General features: G+C 43.9%; 1 protein-coding gene across 1 annotated transcript; it reads left to right on the forward strand.

Annotated features, from left to right (window-relative positions):
• Positions 1-837: 837 nt before the first annotated feature.
• On the forward strand, positions 838-21,655 carry LOC148666551 (interferon-induced very large GTPase 1-like). Its single transcript, XM_088631742.1, has 5 exons — positions 838-909; positions 3,411-3,547; positions 9,726-9,783; positions 11,281-11,740; positions 13,749-21,655. Exons 2-5 carry the CDS (start codon positions 3,469-3,471, stop codon positions 20,625-20,627), a joined length of 7,476 nt encoding a protein of 2,491 aa, XP_088487868.1. The 5' UTR covers positions 838-909; positions 3,411-3,468; the 3' UTR covers positions 20,628-21,655.

Below are 21,655 nucleotides of genomic sequence, written 5' to 3' on the forward strand. Positions count from 1 at the left end.
AACTAAAAGCTGTTTTAATTTCTCTTAGTTTAACAGTTCTTTCCTGTCACATGTTTCCTCATCCTGTAACAACAATCTTTCTTGTTTGTGAGCACTTTTTTTCTAGATACTGTAGTACACAGATAGTACCCTATAGTGTTAAGAATCATTAACCGTCCCTTGCATCCAGCTAAAATATAGTTGCAGGTTTGAAAACTGTCATTCAGATCTTTAAGGCACTGAAATCCATTATATCTATTTATTCACAGGCTGTGTTTTTCATCTTTGTATAATTTCCTATATCCATGCATGTCTCTCCCAGTCTAATGTAAAAGCTAACACATGGTTTGTATTTTCTAGGCTTGATTATTTAATACAGCGCTTATTGGCTTATTCAAGCTTTTTCTTAAAAAGTTTCACTGGGAGAAACCGGGGGTTGTGCAGTACAGGAAAGAGGCTCTGAAACTAAATACTACACTATACTAAATAAGAAATCCTTTTGAGTCCATTTTATTATTTGCTTGTTTTAGCTGGGACTGTGCTAATGGTTTTACAGAGTGTGAATGAATAAAAAGTGCTTGAATTCGAACATGAAACTATTGGATTGTTTTGTGTCGAGATCACAAAGTTTTGAATATGTATCTAAAAAAGTTAAACACTTCTTAACTATTTCACAGTAAATTCTTGATAGGGAGACACACCAAATCTGTCATTAAACTGTACTCCTAAGTGGAAAAGCAAAATATTATAATCGACTGACATTTTTTTTTCAAAAGTCTTGTTTGTCATCATAATGAAACTCTTAAGTGAAAGTAAAAGTAAAATGTTATCTTATAAAGCCTCACAAGGAGGAAAAAGTTCATTCCAGTCCTCGATCGTGAAAACGGACAGCATAGATACATCCAGCTCTCTGCTGATCGTCTTATTGAGGTTTGTGAAGCTCTTTTCAATTACTATTCTAGAAAAATATAGATTATACTAGATAGAAAATCCATTTTGTTATGTGTCTGTTTCAGTTGGGGCTGTGCTAATAGTTTTACAATGTGTGAAGAAGTAAAAAGTGCTTGAATTTGAGCATCAAAACTTTTATGGTGGTTTTCTTTTTAGATTATTTTCTGTCTAGATCAAAAACCAGGTTTCCAAAAACATACATTCAATGTAATTCTTTAAAAAAATCAGATTAAAGGTTGGGTTTTAAAAAAAAATGTAACAGATTTCTTTAATGAAGTAAATTGTGACTAATTTATGTTTAGAACAAAACACTGGTTTACACAAAGTATTCCAAAAAGGGCTTTTAAAAAAGCATGGTTTATATCAAGTTTTTAAAAAAAAGCTGAACAAGAACAGTGACCAAGAGACCTTTTATTTAGAGATGATTTTATGATGCTTGTCAAGACCAAAAAAAACTGATTTTCACAACTAGGTTTCCACAGAAAATCCATTCTGAATGAAACTTAAAAGCACAGGTTACAGGTGAAGTAAAAAGTATGCAAATGACCTGAATTAAATGGAATGTGAGATATGACGGAGATCTTTAGCACTCATTTTATGGTGATTTTAAGACTGTTTTATGTCTGGAATAAGAAAAACATGTTTCTATGATGGATTTCAACAGATAAGATTTCAAGGGTGTGCGTCATGTTTTAAGAAGTGCAGTTTATATAGGGTGCACAGAACACAAAATCCCAAAACCCAATGCCCAAAAAACAAAAACCTGTGCTTCTGTCTAAACCTCTTGCAGGTTTGTACTATCGCGTCACACTGCTTACTGGCCTCACCAAACAAACCACAAAGTCGTTTTCCAAAAACTAACAGTCTCTCAGACTCTTCTCCACTCTCAACATTCGAGTCACTTGTTCCGAAACTCTTCACACAACATCCACTCCTTGGGACCAGCGGGGGGTGCCCACTCTGCGGTCTGTGGGAGTCCTAATGCTCCAGTATAATGGCAGGGGACACTATACTGTAGTGGACGCCATCTTTCGGATGAGAGGTTAAACCGAGGTCCTCACTCTCAGCGTTCATTAAAGATCCCCGGGCTTTTCTCGAGAAGAGTAGGGAGTTATCCCGGTGTCCAGGCCAAATTGCCCCCCACCTCGGTCTGTATTGTGGCCTCCAAAATTGTCCCCATGTGTGGTTGGCTTACACTTGCCCTGCGATGGACTAGGGTCCAATCCAGGGTGTACCCTACCTTGCGCTCGTTGCTGGCCAGGTAGGCTCCGGCTTCCCACGACGCCATATGGTAGAAAGCGGTTTGGTAAATGACATGACGTGACACCAAAAACATGTATAAAAAACAGGATGTAATAGAATTATGGGGATGATCCATTAGACTGGCTCTATCCCTATCTGCACAATATATCATGATATATATTAATAATACTGTCAGGGAAGCATTCTTTCTGTACCCTATGCAGCCAACACGATCCAGGGTAGAATGAGGAAACACTGGGAAATAGCCATGCAGGATACGGGAATGAAGACTGTGGGGGCGTGCCAAAGGAGTGCTGGTGGTAGGGGCAAATGATCCGGAGATGAGTCAAAATGGCGCAAAAAGTCCAAGGCCAGGCGATCCATCCGAGACAGATGATTAAAATCCAGAACCGGGTCGGGACCGGCAGGGGAAACGGGAACAGAAACAGAAATTAAAACCATAACAGAGCCAGGCGCATCCAGGTCCCAGGCTCGCATGATTGGTGAATCAATGCAGAGCCCGGATTAGCGTCAGCGTCTGGCTTTTAAGGGGGAACTGTAAAGAGGTGGTTGGAACAGGGAACAGGTGCGGGACATAAAACAAGGAAGGGTTGGAGTGCCTTAAGAGGAGGGGTTGCGATTGTGACAAATACAATGTTCAGCGTTGATACAGCTTTATGATGTCTCTCATCAGAGAGGGCCTCTTTAGCCACATTTCGCAGGATTTAGAGAGAGACCCAAGCTGCATTGGTCAACACACACACAGATTATTAGAAATCTTAATTCCAAGTGCAATGATAGAAGAACGAAACAAATTCATATGAGCTTGGGAAAATAAACACCTTTTTTTTCTCCTCACTTGACAATGTAAAGACCTGATCTAATATTTACAAACAGTTTTCATTCAAATGAGCATCCAGAGACTTTGGGGAGGGGGGGGGGGGGTTCTAAGCTGTCCTTTAATTTGCCATTTTATTTGTACTTTTTTCTTTTTTCTGTCCAGAAAATGAAGAAAGCTTACATAACCTATCGGCAATCATTAATACACATCAGAGTATGCACAAAAACTCCAACTTATTGCTTTGCTTCATTAATTCATTAATTCATTAATTAATTTATTAATTGCTTTGCTTCATTAATTTTTTTTATTTCACATGTTTTGGAAGGATAAAGACAATCATTCCAGGTCCTGTCTTCATGCAGAATTTTCTGTATCATTTCTGTTCACTCTCCATCAGGTATCACCCAGCCACTTCAACAGTACAGCGGACACACAGGTCCAGTCACCCCCAAGCCATGGCCTACTGGGAGCTGGCAGCTCTGCTATTAACAGTGCTGGTCTCATTAGCGTGGCTAAAGAGGATCCTATGGACTGGTAAGAAAGGAATTCACTTCAGAATTCTTTTTAAAAAGTCCTTTCTTCTCCCCTAGAAGCATTTATTCACAATTGTTTCCTAAAGTAACACCCTAAAGTTTCAAAAATATACAATGTTTGACATATTGAGCAGAGTAAATGGATCTAGAGATCTGGCAGTACTGGGACAGTATCATAGAGAATAGTTCCAGCCGATCTAATTTGAAAAACTTGGGGGTGATATTTCATCCAGGCTTGATGTTTGAACCACTTGTGCGAAATAACTTGAAAACATGATTCTTTGTCTTGGAAACATCACCAGACTACATTTTATGTTGTTGTTAACCGTTGCTGAAAAAACTGATCAACACGTTTGTCTTCTCCCAAATTGACTGCTGTAATTCTCTACTCACTGGGGTATCTAAATCCACATTGAACAAACTCCAGTAGATTCAGAATTCGGCAGCTAGAATCCTGACTAGTTTGCGTGCAAATGATTACATTACTCCTATCCTGGAGCACTCACACTGGATTCCTGTCAGGTTTCATGTCCACTTCAAATTCCTCATGTGCACCTACAGGTTCAGTATAAGGTTTTACATGGTTTGGCACCTCAGTACCTGTATGAGCTATTATCGCCCTACTCCCACCCTTACAACCTTCGTTCATCCAATTCCGGTCTTCTGTCTGTCCACCAAGCCTGTCTACACTCTATGGGTGACAGGATCTTCTTCTGCTCTACCCCAAAACTCTGGAAGTCTATCCCTAAGGATATCAGAGAGTCACTTCTTCTTTAGAAGGGCTTTCATTGAATTGCCTTGTTTTCCCACTGTATTCCAAACCCTGAGTGTAATTATGTAATTCTGCTGTCTCCTTTCATTGTGTATATATATATATTTTTTACTGTAGAGTGCTTTGAGAAGCCATTTATTTATTTAGCTCCCCAGCAAGGGAATGTTCTCTTTCACAGAACCCCTAGCATTAAAGCCTTCCTAGCTACTAGCAAGCAGCCACCCTGCAATCTCACAAGAGGCAACCCACTGGAGCTCACCAGGTGTGAGCCTGGTCAGTACCTGGATGGGAGACTCCTAGGAAAAGCTAAGGTTGGTGCTGGGAAAGGTGTCAGTGGGGCCAGTAGGGGGCGCTCACATTGCAGTCTGTGTCAGTCCTAATGCCCCAGTATAGTGACAGAGACACTATACGTTAAAAAGGTGGCATTCTTTAGAGGTCCTGACTCTCTGTGCTCATTAACAATCCCAGGGTGTTTCTGGTAAAGAGTAGGGGTGTTACTCCGGTGTCCTGGACAAATTTCCCCCTGGTCTTTACCCATCATGGCCTCCTAATAACCCCCCTCTCTGAACTGGCTTCATCACTCTGCTCTCCTCCCCACTGAGAGCTGGTGTGTGGGGAGCGGACTGGAGCATCACCCAGGTGGGGCTGCACACTGGTGGCGGTAGTGGGATCCCCATGACCTGTAAAGAGCTGCACACTGGTGGCGGTAGTGGGATCCCCATGACCTGTAAAGAGCTGCACACTGGTGGCGGTAGTGAGATCCCCATGACCTGTAAAGAGCTGCACACTGGTGGTGGTAGTGGGATCCCCAGGACCTGTAAAGAGCTGCACACTGGTGGCGGTAGTGGGATCCCCAGGACCTGTAAAGAGCTGCACACTGGTGGCGGTAGTGGGATCCCCAGGACCTGTAAAGAGCTGCACACTGGTGGCGGTAGTGGGATCCCCATGACCTGTCAAGAGCTGCACACTGGTGGCGGTTGTGGGATCCCCAGGACCTGTAAAGAGCTGCACACTGGTGGCGGTAGTGGGATCCCCATGACCTGGAAAGAGCTTTGAGTGTAGTGTCCACAAAAGCGCTATGTTATTATTATTATTATATTATTATTATTATGGCGCCCTCGCCTGGCATGGTGGTACAACAACACCCAGCTAGTGTGTGTGGAGCCACAGCCGCTGAGCAACTGTGGAACGGGTGTACACAACTGTAAGATCACCCCGGTTTGTGTAAATCGTTCCCCTGGTCGTTGCTTGCTTCTTTCATGAGGCGCCTCATTGTGTTAGAAGGTGAGTGCCGGTTTTCTAGTCGGAGGATCGTGGTGTTCCGCTTGCAGATGGCATCGTGCAGCAGGTGGTTGGAGTCATCCGAGGCTTTCAGTGCAAGGGTGATGCAACTTGCTTCTCTGCGAAGGTTAGGTGGAGAGATGCCGCTGAGAATCGGTAGCATTTCAGTGGGCATAGGTCTAATGCACCCAATGATAATGCGCATACTGTTGCTCAGGGCTGTGTCTACCTTCTTCGTGTGGCTGCTGTTGTGCCAGGCAGGAGAGCAGTACTCAGCTACCGAGAAGGCTAGAGAAAGCACAGAGGTGCGTAAGACGGTGAAATTTGCTAGTGCCAGCTAGTCTTTGCAGGAGGTTGTTCCTTGCTTGGATTTTTGCTGCTGTTTGAGATGTTGCTTGAAGGTCAGTGAGCGGTCAAGGACAACTCCTAGATATTTCGGGCTTTTCTCAAATGGAATAGTTTTGTCTTCGCACTTGACGTTGATTGTTATGTTAGCAAGGTGATTGGCGAGGTGGGAAATGCTGCTCACTGTCTTGGCAATGCTAAGTTTTAACCTCCAGTCTTTGAAGTAGCAGTTCAGCTTGTTCAGGTCATTCGATAGTGTAGTTTCTATTGCTTTGATGTCTGTGGAGCAATGTATAGTAGCAATGTCGTCTGCGTATATGTACTTTTTGGCAGTTGTACATGGCAGGTCAGCTGTGTAGATGTTAAACAGCATTGGCGCCAGCACCGAGCCTTGCAGGATGCCGTTCTTAAGGTAAAATTTCCTGGAGGTGTCATTGCCCAGTGTGTCACTCCTTCTCTGTCCTGTCCCTAGTTTCCGGTCTGCTGTCCTTCCTGTCCCTCTCTTTCCCTTGGGCTATATATTTCCGGGTCTTGCACCCTGTCCTCGCTCAGCATTGACGTTCGGATGTCCTGAGACCCGCCTAGCACCAGGGCGCCCCACGTCCGCTCCCTGAGGGCATAGGTTTCTATACGGCATTCCTGAACTCTTTGCACTATGAGCCCGGGCCTTTTTCCCGTCTCGCCGCTACGCATATGGGTCTTTTTCCGCTCTCCTGCTCCCCACGGTTAGTCCCTTTGGACTTCCGTGACACAGTGTTAAGGTCAATGATCTGTTAGAGATTAGTTCTTGGATAAAGAGGACCATTTTCTTGTTTGGGATGGTACGAAGCAGTTTGAGTATGAGTCCTTTATGCCAGACTGTGTCATAAGCTGCTGTTAAGTCCACAAGAACAACAGCGGCTTTCTTTTTTTCTTGGAAGCATTGTTCGATATCATCAACCATACAGCAGACCTGGTCGGTTGTTGATCTATTTGGCCTGAAACCTGCTTGTTCATTTGGGAGCTGTGGGTCTACGATAGAGCTTATTCTGTTGTATATTAGCCTTTCCACAAGCTTGAAGGTGATGCAGAGGAGGCTGATTGGCCTTTTTGGATCCTCAGGTGGTTTGTTTGGGTTAAGAATAGCAATGACTTTTGCTATTCTCCAGATCTTAGGCATTTTGTTTAGTAATAGGCAATTGTTGAAAAATGCTAGTAGCCATTCTAAGGCAGGTGCAGAGGGGTGGGTAAGCTGTTCAGGGTGCAGGTGGTCAGGTCCTGGAGCTTTCCCTGCCCTGAGGGTGGAAATCGCTGCAATCAGTTCAGGATAGGTGAAGCTGCTGTGACTGTTATCATCTGCTGAGCTGGCTCGCCAGCTGTCATGAATCTCTTGTTTAACTTTCCTGGCAAACTGCTTGTCTATGTGGGTTGGTTTGCCACTGTCAACAAGCACCTTTGCGACGTCTTCGGCTTTGACCTGGTTTTGGGTTTGTGGCTTTGTGGCTTTGGCCGGTCAGTCGGTTGATGGTTTGTCAGGCTCTTCTACTGGAGGTCTTCATGTCTATTTCAGAGACCGTGTTGGTCCACTCTTGTTTCCTTTTGTTGTCCAGGTATTCTATTAGAGCCAAACCGATGGATTGCACTCTTTCTGTTTGTGGTTGCTGACTCAAGTTCAGAGGCTAAGTTTGTACATTCTTTGTCCCAGCCGGGAATGTAGGTCTTTCGGAAACCTCTTGGGATATGATTGTTAGATGTGGAGATAATCATATTGCAGAACCTTGAGTACGAGTCGTTAACATCAGTTGAGTTTGGATCTGGGAGTTTAAGCGGAAAGGAACTGGTTTCTTTGGTGAATTCAGTCCAATTTGCTTTTCGGAAGTTCCAGCAAGCGGATGGACGACTTGGAGTTGATGTCACAAGTCCTGGATGGAACGTGACTACTGGTCTGTGCTGCGAGTTTGGAAATCTGCTCAGCACTGAGCGCTGTGGTGAAGGCATGTGGTTGTTTGTTGGGCTGAAAAACACCAAGTCTGGGTTTGTTCCACTTTGCCACCTTGCAGAGAAGAACATGTTGGCTTGTTTCTTATCAAACAGCAGAGTTAAACCTTGAATGGATGCCCGGTTGGCTAGGGCCTCACCTTCTGGTGTGTTCTTTCGATAGCCCCAGTTGGTGTGTTGACAACTGAAATCACCAGCATAGATGACAGGATGCGTGTAGCTTGGAAGACTGGAGAACAACTGGGTACTAGGTGGTTTGTAGATGTTAACAATAGTAAAACCTTCTATTTCAATAGCAATCCACTGTGTAGTATCTTCGTCCGGTGATTGGGCTACATGCTTTGCATTTTTGTCAAGTTTTACTAGGGTAGCCACTCCATGGTGCGCATGATGGATGGCACCTATGAGGTGGTAGCCATATATCTTGATATTGCTGTCGTCTTTGGTGTGAGTCTCTTGAAGAAGGATCACTTGAGCGTTATGCTCTTGAGCCAGGTGGTTGATGACCACGCATTTGGCTCTAGTTAGGCCTTCCACATTGATTTGCAGGGTACATGGACCTGTAGGTTCTTGAAAGACCCCTAGGTTATTTTCTTCTTGCGGAGTACAATTCATTACTGGTAAGCATTGCATGGTAAGTTCGATTTGAAGAGCTTTTTGCCGTCAGAGACGTTGCCCAGAGTTCACTGCGAGGAAGTAGCTCTTCTTGACCCCCTGTAATGTCTTCAGTGGTCTGTATTGTGCTACAGCACATTTCACATTAAGATTATAAATGTGTTTTTTGTGACAGTGGCCCTGAAAGTATTCAGCAATTATTTTGGTTATGTCCCAGGGTAAAAAACTTTCTGGACTAAGTTGCAGACTTATATTAAAAAAGAGACCAATACTGATATTTGTTTTGAAGAAAAAAATGTTAAGTTTCCTTTGGATGGAAGCCCATTTCTGCCAGGGAGTAAAAAAAACACACGCTATGGTATCTCACAATTTTGAGACTTCATATCTCAGAATTGCGACTGAAAAATTCAGAATTTCGACTTTATATTTCGCGATTATGAATTAAAATCTCAGAATTCCGACTTTTTATCTCGCAATTGCGACTTTTTGCGACCTGGGTTCGAGCCAATGCAGTGAGGCACGAACTAGGGTGGGAGCGACGAGAGCACAAGCCCTAGAACCCGAATCCGTTACAATAACAAAAGGACAGACATTGAAATATGAGCTATTTCGAAGTCGCAAATATGAGATTTTAAGTCGCAATCGCGAGATATAAAGGCGTAATTCTGAATTTTTCAGTTGCAATTCTGAGGTATGAAGTCGTAATTCTTCAATATAAAGTCGCAATTGCGAGATATAAAGTCAGAACTCTGAGATACAAAGCCGCAATTGTGAGACACCATAGCGTGTGTTTTTTACTACCTGGCGGAAATGGGCTTCCATAAGTTTCAGCCCCATCGAAGACAATACTAAAATATAATTTGTAGTAAATTTAATTATTATAATGTTACGTTATCCTATACATAAAATAAAGTGGTCTGGGAAAAATCCTTTGTTAGAACACTTTAAAATGGATGTAAAGAAGTATCTGCAGAGTATTTCAAAATGTAAAACTAGGAAAGCGGTGCGGACGTTATTTTTAATTTGTTGAAACTTTTTTCATAATTTGAATTTATTTTGTCATATGTACCCCTGACGATGTTTTTGTCTTGAAATGTCATATGTACTCTTGCTTGTATTGTGATTTTTGTTATTATTTATGCATAAATAAAAAAAAAACGTTTCAAGCGACGCTGTTCTTGTTGTACAGGCCGACAGCGGAATGTGCGAATGAGCCCGCAGGAGAGAATAATGAACGAAGCCAAAAGGTAACACTTGTACGTGCTGTGTGTGTGTACGATATATATAATAGGCAAAGGAACAAGTAAAGGCCGAAAAGAGAAGAAAAGAACGTTTGGCTGTGGAGCCGTCTTCGGTGTGAATAAACCTTTACTTGTTCCTTTGGGACCTACACATGCTGACGCAGCTACCTACTCAAACTATATACATAGCAAATGCAGTATAAAATATGGTAATGCAACCAGGTTCAGGTGGGCGCCCTCGCCCGCTGCCGCATCAGGTCGGCCCCCCACCGTCAGGGACTCAAACCCAGGCCTCCGGCGTCACTCAACAGGGACCCAGCCCGGTGAGCTAAAGAGAGATCTCCCCCTAGCCCAGCGGCTGTGGTCCTGCTATCACAGGGAAGGGCGGTGACGTCACCTGCTCTGGTAAGCCAGCTCTTACACACTCACTGTCGGCCGTAAGCGTTACAATATATATATATATGTTGTGACGACCGTGGGGTACGGTACGGAGTGGAGCAGGCGTAGGACTCGGGAAAAGGGGTTGAACAACACATTTATTAACCAGAACCGGGGAAAGGTACACACAGGGACAGGGGGGTTACAGTGCTGCACCCGCACTAACACAGACACGAAAGAGAAATGGCCGCCTCACAGCCACTGCCCCCTTACCTTCAGTCCGGTTCTCCCAAGTCCCGCTCCTCAGGCGCTGTTCCCAGGACAAAGCCTACTTATTCTCAGAACTGATAAGTGCCATCTAGAATGCATGTGAAAACGCACATCAGTGGGAAGCCCTTTCCAGCTACCACTTTCTACTGCTTTCTATTGCTCAAAACACATCTCTATGTGGCACTTGTGCTGAAACTGTAGATTCAATAAATGTTTTTTTTTGTTTTCTTAGTGTAATACTCATATTATGTCAGCAGCTATATGACCCTAGAACTAACAACTGGCAGCCCCACTGGAGCCCAGCAGGTGTGAGCCTGGCCAGTACCTGGAGGGGAGACTCCTGAGAAAAACTAAGGCTGCTGCTGGAAGAGGTGTTAGTCCTTAGATATAAAACAGTGGTCTTTAAAAATCCCGGGTTTTTCTTGAAAAGAGTAGGGGTGTTACCCTGATGTCCTGGCCAAATTTCCCCCTGGCCTTTACCCATCATGGCCTCCTAACAACCATCTTCTCTGAACTGGCTTCATCACTCTGCTCTCCTCCCCACTGAAAGCTGGTGTGTGTGAGAGGACTGGAGCATCATCCATGTGGGGCTGCACACTGGTGGGGGTGGAGGGATTACCTGTAAAGTGTTTTGAGTGGAGTGTCCAGAAAAGCGCTATATTGATAGCATGATTGAGAATTATTATGGACAGTTAGCAAATAAGAAGCTGTCCATTTTAAATAATTCATAGATAATAATTCATAGATTTTTATTTTAATTGCTTACTTACTGTTTGTGTGAAACCCCGATACTTTTCTGTATTTTACATTCAACAAAAATGAGTTATTTCTTAAATTGTACTGATTGTCTTTTAGGGTGAAACAAACAATGAAAGTGACACAGAAAAAACTACAGCCTAGGAAAACATCACTGAAAGAAGAAAAAGGCAGATGTGAGCCATCGCTACAGATAGACTTTCAGGGATCACCAGAGGAAGAGAAGCTTAAAGGATTGGCAAAGAAAGAGGGCTCTGATGCATCACCGGAAAAAAATGAATTTGAGGGATCACCAGAGGGAGAGGAACTCGAGGGATCAGTAAAGAAGGCTTATTCTGGTGGATCACCAGAGGGAGAGGAACCTGAGGGATCAGAAACAAAAGATGATGGATTAGCCGAGAAAAGAGAACCCAGGGGTTCCCCAGAGGGAGAAGAACCTCAGGAATCATCAGAGGCAGAGGCTCCAGAGAGATCACCAAAGACAGGAGAACCTGAGGCATTTCCAAAGATAGAAATCAGAGTGCCACTTAAAACAGAAACTAGAACAGAGCTTTCAGGAGTGAGTACACATATTTTATATATATATCCTGTGGCTGTTCTTTAATATAATTGGAAGTAATATATACCTTTTCTAAATTAATTATCCAAACTATGGCATTTTATTTTAAGAACAAAAGGTATAGTTCTTTGCCAAAGCATTCAAACCCTTGTACTTTTCGGTGGTGTTCACCCTTGTTGCTTTAAATCTTGCAATAGTGACACTTTGAAGTAGCAATCAATATCTCTAACATATGCAATGCAGTCCACAAAGTAAACAACAAGAGTAAAGCAAGAAGTAAAAAGACAATATGCAAGAAAAAAATCAACTCATGACGCACAGATATTTAAGTTCTTAAGTATTTAATTTAAATTACCAAATTAATTTAGCAAAAGGAAATTACCATAATGGGCCACAGTTATTTTTATAATTTAATGGGATTTTTATTTTGCGTTTAACAGTAGCAGTGCAGTGTAGGGTCATTTAAAGTTATTAGAAATTTCATAAAAAGGTAAATAAGTTAGAATCATAAAATGCTGAGTTTGGTGGTTAATTGTAGGGTTTTTAAGAAAAGTTTTCATTTCCCCCCAACTATATAAACAGTGGACATTTCTTTCTTTTTGATCATTTTATCTCCATCGTGGAATGCTAGCTTGTTTTGCTAGCTTTTTAGAAAGAGATGTTCTCTCTCTACCCCCACCCCCCCAATCGTGTGATCTGCACACTCCTGTTCACCATTAAAGGACAGTACACCCTGGTGAATTAGCAGTTCTACTCTCAGGTCTCTTTGCTCACTTGCAAGCCCAGCTGGGGGAGGAACACAGCAATTTTATTAGTACAATTCTTTCTACAGAATGTATTCACACTCGGCTAGAAAAGGGTTGCCTCTCAACGTATGGGAGATTTGAGTCACTTAAAGACTTGAGGAACAAACCCCTCGTGTATCATAGGGTGCGATAATTTAATACATTGGTCATTTGAGGAAGAGCCCTCTTTTATTTAGGTAGCTTGGCAAGGGGGGCTTACACTGTAATCCCAGGCAGCAGTGGTAATCGCCTCTCTCGGTCAATTCTGGTTGGCCAGGTGGGCTCATTAACTTGCTTACCTGCATCCCGAACATGGGAAAACGACTGCCATCGATGTTATCCTACTATACTTTATAAAACCTTGAGGGTTGGTGGAACGGCGACCTTGACTGCCTCAGGAACCACTTACATAGAAGGTGTGTCTCCAGCTGTAGCCAATTCGGTGATTTGTGGCTCTCCTGAATACCCTTGACTCCGCCCCTCGATGACTCACCTGTGCTTCCGTCCATAGCTTTGGCTTAGAGATGTCTAGCAAAAAAGTGTAAAAAAGCATTTTGTAAATTAGACCACGAATTGAGACCACAAAAATAACAATTAAATGAATCATTTTTTTTATTTGACATGTTCTCAGTAATTTATTTATTAAAAAATGAATTTATTAGCGGCGGATTAGTGACAGAAATTAGGTTAATTAATCAGTTAATTAACTAATTAATTAAGGTTTGTTAATTAGGTTTGTCAAACATACTAGACAAAAACATGTAAACCATGGTGCTGGAATGCTTTGTTGTGGGTGATGTTACACAGCTTATTGTCCCAACATCCTTCCCACAATCCTCTTCCTTCCTCCCAGTATGCCTCAGTGTGCACTTATAGCCAGTACACCACGTTTGTGCACGTTAATCACTTTCAACCTAAACAAGATTGTTTCTCTCCATTGTAAGTACTTGTTACGTACTATACGTAGCTTCTCTATAAGGATTTCTATGTCAAGTCATCCTGAATGTTAAGTGTCAACATCCCTGTTTTAATGTGTTTCTATTGAATAAAAAAACTCCCTTTCTTACATCATTTCCTTATATACTTTACATGGACTTTTTTGGAATGTAACCTGGATGGAAAATATCTTAGCATGTTGGATTGTTAATTATCACCCAGAAACTCGTTCCGTTTGCTATACCTAGACAATTTACTTTTTTTCTTCTGTCTTAATAAACCCACAGAAGTCCTTCAGAAAGAGAACACAGCAGGCGAGACGGGACCTAACACAGCTTCAGGAACTTTTAGCGAAAGATAAAGAAAACCCCACCCAGGTGAAATCGCTGAAAGATAAGATTCGTTCAGCTCTTGACCTCCCTCAGGAGTTCTGGGTACCGGCTAGACAATCCCTCAAAGAGCTGGTAAATAAGCTGCACCAACAGCTCGGCATCCTGGAAGAATCGTTCATCTCTCCTCCTGGGAACCTTCCTGATGAGGAGGTGTTAAGAAGTGCGTCTGGGGGCCTGGCTCTGGAGGGAGTCTACTGCACTGGGGCTCTGGAGAACATGCTGGAGAAGAGAGAGCAGCTCATTGAGGTTCCTGAGGGCTTCTCACTGCGTGGAGCCCAGCACAGCTCCCTTTACGAGCAGGAGGAGTTTTCATCCAATAAATCACAGGCCCTTTTCCAGAATGTCATGGAAAAGCTTGGTTACTCTTTTAAAAGTTCAGTAAAAGGTGAATTCAAGGGCTTCTCTGCTGCAAACACAGTAGGTCTATCACACTCTACAGACAAGGAGGAACCCCCATCTGCACACCCATGCATATGGAAAACAAAGTACAACTATGTACCACTGGCATCCAGCTTTTTTGAGATGAATAGACTGAAGTTCTCAGGTGCTGCCATGAGAGACCTCCGAGATATAGAAACGGCACTGTTAAAGAGTGAAGAAGATGACATGTTCCCTATGTTAATAAACACAATGGATAGTTTTTTTAAGAGATTTGGCACCCATGCTTACCAGGGTCCTGTTCACTTTGGTGGGGTGTTCTGGTGGAAGGCCTATGGTGAGGGTTTCAGCAGCAATGATCTCACAGGGATGAACAGCCTGACATCTGAAGCTCTAAATATCTATGTTGGTCATGGATACTGTGGATTAACCACATCCTGTTCAGCTGGAGTGAGCATGTCTGCATCAGAGCTGAAAGGACACTTTACTGGGAACTACAGTGAGACCCAGATGAGCAGAGTGAATCTCTCTGTCTCTAAAACTGGGGGTCCTGCTAAAACACACAATCACCTGCAGTGGAAGTGTGCTCTGGTCAGCAGCAACAGGACCTGGCAGGTGATAGACAGAGGAACCAGGCTGATTCCTGTGTGGGACATCATCCTGTCTGCTCACACTCAAGACTTCACAGACCCTTTCAGACTGAGCAGCAGCCTGCTGGAGGCCTACAGAAGGATCACAGGGCAGGACGCAGACCTGATGTCAGGAGAGAGGGAGCTCTCGGCACAGAGAGAGGCTGAGGAGCTGATTCAGACAGTGAAGAACTGGACTGTGTCCAACAGTGAACAGGTTCTGACTGAACTGCTGCAGTTCAAGAGTAAACTGAGAGAAACAACAGGGTCCCACAGAATCTGGTTTCAGACCTGTCTCTCTAACAGGGTCATGCAAGATGTTTTACTGAAAGTTGTTAAAAAGCACAAACATGAGGAAGCTGTAAATCTGAGAAGGATGATGCGCTTTCTCATAGAGCCTCACCTGTACACAGTGAAAAATGTCCCAAACAGAGCTGAAATCATGGAGTGGGCCTACCAGGCTGAGGATGAAATATTCAAAGTTGTCTCTGTTTCCGAGTTCTCTGAACTGGCGGAAATCCTGAGGGAAACTAAAGAGGAACTAGCAGATTCTACATTAGCACTCAGTGACTCTGTAACTGTGCGTGAGGCCAAGATCAAAGCCACCTGTGCTATTGCCTTCTCCCTGAACTCCCTGCGACAGACTTTAACACAGAACAATGAGGGAGAAGCAGAGCTGCTGGTACTTTCGGTCATCACATCTGTAGGATACAGCTTGAAGAACAACAGTTTCAGTCACCCTCTGGACTGGAAAGACATTGACTTTTTAGAGAATGAGCTCCAGAAGGCTTATGACAAATACTGCTTACTGAAAGGGCAACATCCTATAAGAGCTCAGGCCCACTTAGTGCTCACAGCTCTGACTGCATCAAAAAACAAACAGTCAGTCACCTCAAAGGATAAGGAGAGGCGACTACAGTTGATAAAATCACAGCTAAAGGGGAAAATGATCCCTGAAGTCTCCTCAGCAATCACATGTGCAGATGTATATCAGGACTGGAAACGACTTGAACTGCAGTTGACACACTTGGCAAACAGCAAGGAACGAGAAGATTTTATGAATTTGCTTCAGAAACTGGGTCTAAAGTACCTGTGCCTTAAACAGCAAAAAAAACATATTTTTGTCATAGATAGTGCCTCACAAAGTGTGAACAATCCCAGAGAGGAGAGCCAGCTCTGTTTCCACTATCTGTACAAGCTCATGATGCTGGACTACAGTGTCCGTTTTTTTGTTCTTAAAGTTCCGGATACTGACTGTAAGGAAAACAGTGCCACCACAGTGCAGTGTTCTAGTGGTCCTGAAAAAAGCAGTTTTGGCTTCTTCAGTATTGGCGAGGAAGACGTTGAGAAGGAAAAGAAACACAAGACTCACATTCACCCCATGGACCTCCACATGGCTGTGTTCCACTACTCTGATGACTTCCTGAGGCAGTACCTCTACACCAAGTTCTCCACCTGTCAGTTCGCCTTACCCCTCCTGGTGCCCAGCCCCTGGACTGGGGCAGTGGAGCTCCCTCTGTGGGCTCTGAGGCAGGTCAAGAGGTCCTGGTGCAGTAAGGAGCCCTCAGAGAGAAGCAGCTCTGTGAAACACAACTGCAGGGACATGTTCAACACTCCAGTGCCAACTGTGTCCTTCATCAGGCTGGGATCGTCCTCCGTCTCCAAATCCCAGATCCTGAACAGCGTCGTCAGCCCCAAGAGACACAGTGTGTTTTTCCACCGGCACTGCAGGGGCAGCTCCCCACACCGCCTGCTCATGGACGGGGTGGTGGAGATCGCCTGGTACTGCCCAGGAGGCAGGAAGGACGACGTGTTCGACAGCTGTGTGGCTTTCCTGAACCTTCACGGCGACGCCAGCAAACACCCCGAGCAGCTGCAGTTTCTCCAGGAGGTCAGCACTGTCAATGTGCTTCTGATCCCAGAGTCTCCACTGGAGGGAGAAGAGAAGAAGACAGCTGACGCTATTTTCAACTCTCCTGCCCCCCTGATCTGTCTGTTTGCTGGCCTGAGTAAAGTCCCACAAGGAAACAATCCAACCAAGGTGAGACTGGCTGCCAAGAACAGGAACGAAGCTGATCTGACTGATGAGATAGTATTACACGTCAATCACTGCGTCTCCACTGTGAACAAGAGCTCCAGCCTGCAGACATACTTACAGGCAGCGAGACGACAGCAGTTCAGGGTGGATGAAGACAGTGAATTCTGTACAGAAGGGAAGGAAAAGGCCCAGGTTTTGCTGCACCTGTTGAAAGAGGAGAGATTATCAACCCTGAAAGAGACTCTGTTGCCTCTGCAGGGGGAGCTGTGGCACAAGTGGTGTCTGAAGGACAAAGAACAGTATCGTCTGAACAGCAGAGTGAACACAAGTATTGAACAGCAGGTGAGCAATATCAGGGCTGAGAAAAGAGCCCTCCGCCTTGAGCAGCTAAAGAGAGCTTTCCCTCTCCATGACTTCATGAGATCCTTCCTGGAGTGTTTAGCTTCTGCAGATCCACAAGACACTAAACTGTTCATGCTGCACTGGCTGGGGATGTATCTAGATGAACTGACTGCAAACACGCTGAGTGAGCTTCAGGAGAAATACCACTCCACTTGGACAAAACTGAGACTGAAAGACAAGAGTAAGGACAAGGAGCAGGAAATGAAACTGCAGAAGGAACTGAACACCATATCTGGACAGATTAGTGCTGCAACTCTCGGACTCCAACACCTCATGAGAGAAACCGCTCAGCTCTATGAGGCTGTTCAATCAGAAGGAGATGGTCTAGAAGAGTACAGACAGTTTGTCAGTGTCCTTCCTGCTGTTGGAGCAGAGATGCTGATTTCAGGACATCCGCTGGAGCTGATGGACGGAGATGCTGCCCATGTGCCTCTGGTGTGGATTGAGGCCGTCCTGGACAAGCTCACTGAGAGACTTGGAGACAGAAAGGTGTTTGTCCTCTCTGTGCTTGGAGTCCAGAGCTCGGGAAAGTCCACTCTGCTGAACACGATGTTCGGGCTGCAGTTCACAGTAAGTGCAGGAAGGTGCACCAGGGGAGTGTTCATGCAGTTAGTGAGAGTGAGTGAGGAGGTCAGAGCCCAGCTGCAGTATGACTTTGTCCTGGTGGTGGACACAGAGGGGCTTCGGTCACCAGAGCTCAGTAATAAAACCACACTGAGTCACGACAATGAATTAGCAACGTTTATTATCGGGATTGGTGACATGACTGTGATCAACATCATGGGAGAGAATCCCTCTGAAATGCAGGATATTCTCCAAATCTGCGTCCAGGCATTTCTGAGAATGAAGTCTGTTCAGATCAAACCAAGTTGTGTTTTTGTGCATCAGAATGTGGCAGAATCTTCAGCAAACAGCAAGAATATGGAGGGAAGGAGGCGTCTTCAGGAGAAACTGGATGAAATGTCCCGCATTGCTGCCAAAGAGGAAGGCTGTGAAGTTACCGGCTTCAGTGACATTATCCAGTTTGATGTGGACTCACAGGTTTTCTACTTCAAAAACCTTCTGGAAGGAGACCCTCCGATGGCTCCTCCCAACCCCTCCTACAGCCAGAACGTCCAGGAGCTGAAGACGAAGCTCCTCAGTGTCGCTCAGTGGCAGCCAGGAGTGAAGTTTCCCTCACTGTCAGAGTTTAAATTACGGATCAAAGATCTCTGGAACGCACTGCTGGGGGAGAACTTTGTCTTCAGCTTCAGAAACACCCTGGAAATGATGGTTTACAGTAAACTGGAGGACAGGTACGGAGAGTGGTCGTGGAAGATGAGGAAACGAGCCCTAGAGGTACAGAACAGACTGAGCAACCAAATCATCAATAATATAGTTCAGGCTGTGACACTGTCAGATCTGAGGAGAGAATTTCATGAGATCTACAGAACTCTGACAGCTGAAATAGAGAAGTATTTTAAAGAAGAAAAATACCAGGAGATCTTGATTAAGTGGAAGGTGAATGTTGATAAAAGGTTTGAGAGCCTGAGGAATGAGCTCATTGAAGAAACCAGAAAGCAGAGCAATGAACTGATCAGACTGAAGAAATGCCGATCGGAGCTGGACAGGAAGAAATCAGAATATGAAGCAGAACTGATTAAAATGAGCAAAGACCTGGCGTCCAGACTGAAGGAGCAGAAGCTCAGTGATGAGGAAGTGGAGGAGGAGTTTGACAGACTCTGGGAGAACTGGGTAATCAGAGTGTCCTCAGAGCTGCCCCCTGAGGAACAGCTGGACATCAGAGCCACAGTGCAGAACATCCTGCTGGAGAAATTCAAGAACCAGGGAGATGTCCTCAACAAGATTGTGAACAGAGAGAAGATGTTCCAGTTTAATAAGAAAAAACACATCAAACAAAGCTGGACAAGATCTGTATGGAATACAGTTACTTTTCAAGACCCACAGTGGGAATCTCATGGGAATGAACTCACTCAGGAAATACAGAGAGCTGTTAATAAATACATAGACAGGAGAGAAGAGGAGAAAGCTGATTTCAATGACAACTTCATCCATGAAATCCTGGGGCTGATAAAAACTAACATAACTGATTATGAAAAGTCTACAGAGCAAAATATACTCACAAAGGAGTACAAGTTTGAACTGTCTGTCTATCTGTGCACCACAGCAGTACCACGGTTTGAGAAAATACACACAGCCTTCAGGAGAGCCAACGATCCTCTGACTTACCTCGAGAGTAAGAGGGATCAGTACCTCAACTGTTTTAAGAGCTTCTGTAAAGGAGCCTCATCTGTCACATTCTTTGTAGATTTTCTATGCAGATGCCTCAAACCTGCGATCCAGCAGGGGGTGTGTGATAAGACCTGTATCCAGATCACAGATGAAATGAAATCTAACTACCCTGCTTTCAGTGGTAACAGATCCAACCTGGAAAACCACATTCTGAGACATCTCGCTGAGCAGGAGGACTTTGCCTCCTATATGGAATATATTAACTATCCAAAGGATTATTTTGAGAGGTTTATAAGGGAGAGTGTTGAGAGATACTGTGAAGACAACAGTGATCAACTGAGAAGGATGTTAAACACCAATCTGAGTGACCTAGTACAGCAGGTTTTAACAGTGAAGACTACTGTCACTGCTGCTGTAAGAGAGAGACATGGTGGCGCCACCTTGTGGCTGGATGAGTTCTGTGCAGCACTCAGTGATCACATGGTGCTCCCCAGACAGGACTTCAGAAACATTGAAAAGGAAGACATCACAGACCTGCAGTTCCTCAGAGAAACGATGGCCAGATCACTTGATGAGCTACTGAAAAGTCTTCAGAACGAAAGCAGCAGCAAACCTGACCTTGACTTAAAGATGTTCAGACGCAGACCTGATGAGATTCTGTGTGAGGCGCTCAGTGGCTGTTGGGAACAGTGTCCCTTCTGTAAGGCCATCTGCACAAACACCATCCCTGGCCATGAGACTGACCACAGTGTCCAGTTTCATCGTCCTTCTGCTCTGGCTGGCTGGCATTTCCGTGGGACAGATATATTTTATGTTGATATTTGTACCACCTCAGTCAGCAGTGACAAGAGTTTCTATCCTACTTGGAAATCTACTGAAACTGTTCCCTATAAGACCTACAGAGCAGCAGGTGAACCTTACAGCAGGTGGAGCATCACCCCAGATAACAGCGAGCAGTCCTACTGGAAATGGTTCATCTGTGCTTTCAGGTCACAGCTGGAGGAGAAATTAAAGTATAAATTTGAAGGTCATGGTGAAATTCCCAATGAGTGGAAAACAATTGAAAAGAGCTCTGCACTGAATAATCTGATGTAACTTTACAAATGAAAAAGAAAAAAGTACCATTAAAACAAATTTTAAAGATGAACTTTTCATATAAATGTCTTTTTGTATAAACTGACACCTGCAATGGTGTAAAAATTAAGTGATATCAAACAAACAGTCCTGCTGGAAATGGTTCATCTGTACTTTTAGGATAATGATCGAGTAGGAATCTGGAATGAAATTAAAAGATCTGAGTAGATTCCCTGAAGACTGGGACAGAAGCACAAAGAAAGCAATCCTGAGAGATGAGCAGCAAACCCACATCAGTGTAAATATTTAGGTATTCAGGGACACCGATGTTCAACCTGATTCAGTGGGATTATGAATCGATCCTTTCAGGAGCTCACCTACGGATCAAGTCAGTCTTACAGGTCCTCATATCATATCATCATGCTCATCTGTAACAAATCTGGTTATTAATGAACAGATGAGAAGCTCTCTGGGTAAGATATGGTAACATATGGCCTTCAGATTGATTTAGGATTGAGGTTCCAAAAAGAGAACTGTCTCCCAGTAAAATTATTTTAGTACTAGAATGTCGCAGACAGCTCTCACTCAACAGACATTTAGACACTGAACAGTTAATGAATAACTGCAGATTTCTGCAACTATTGAGTTTTATTTTAACCTGAAATTGGTTTCATCTTTAAACTTTATTCTGACATTTGTTTTGCTGTTTGTGAAAAGTCATTCAGAGTTTGGCTGAGGAATTTCATGCTGTATTTTGAAGCTGTGGGTGTGTGTCTATGTCCACAGGAAATCTCGGCATCTGCTCTCGTACTACATCAGGGGTCGGGTTCTCTGTGTAGGTAAATTCTTATGTTTACTGTGCTGATACATTCTTAAATCCTCTGGTGTGTGATTAACGGAAACAGATTAAAATAGGAAAAAAATAAGATATTGCAATAGAAACACAATACATTGAAATTGGTGACAAACCTTTCTTCTGCTCCTGTACTGACAAATGGGATACTTACTGCTTCTAACTAAAATATCTAATAAAGGAAATCACAATCAAA

Source organism: Lepisosteus platostomus, chromosome 5 (assembly GCF_059453375.1).
Source record: "Lepisosteus platostomus isolate fLepPlt1 chromosome 5, fLepPlt1.hap1, whole genome shotgun sequence".
Classification (NCBI taxonomy): Eukaryota; Metazoa; Chordata; class Actinopteri; order Semionotiformes; family Lepisosteidae; genus Lepisosteus; species Lepisosteus platostomus.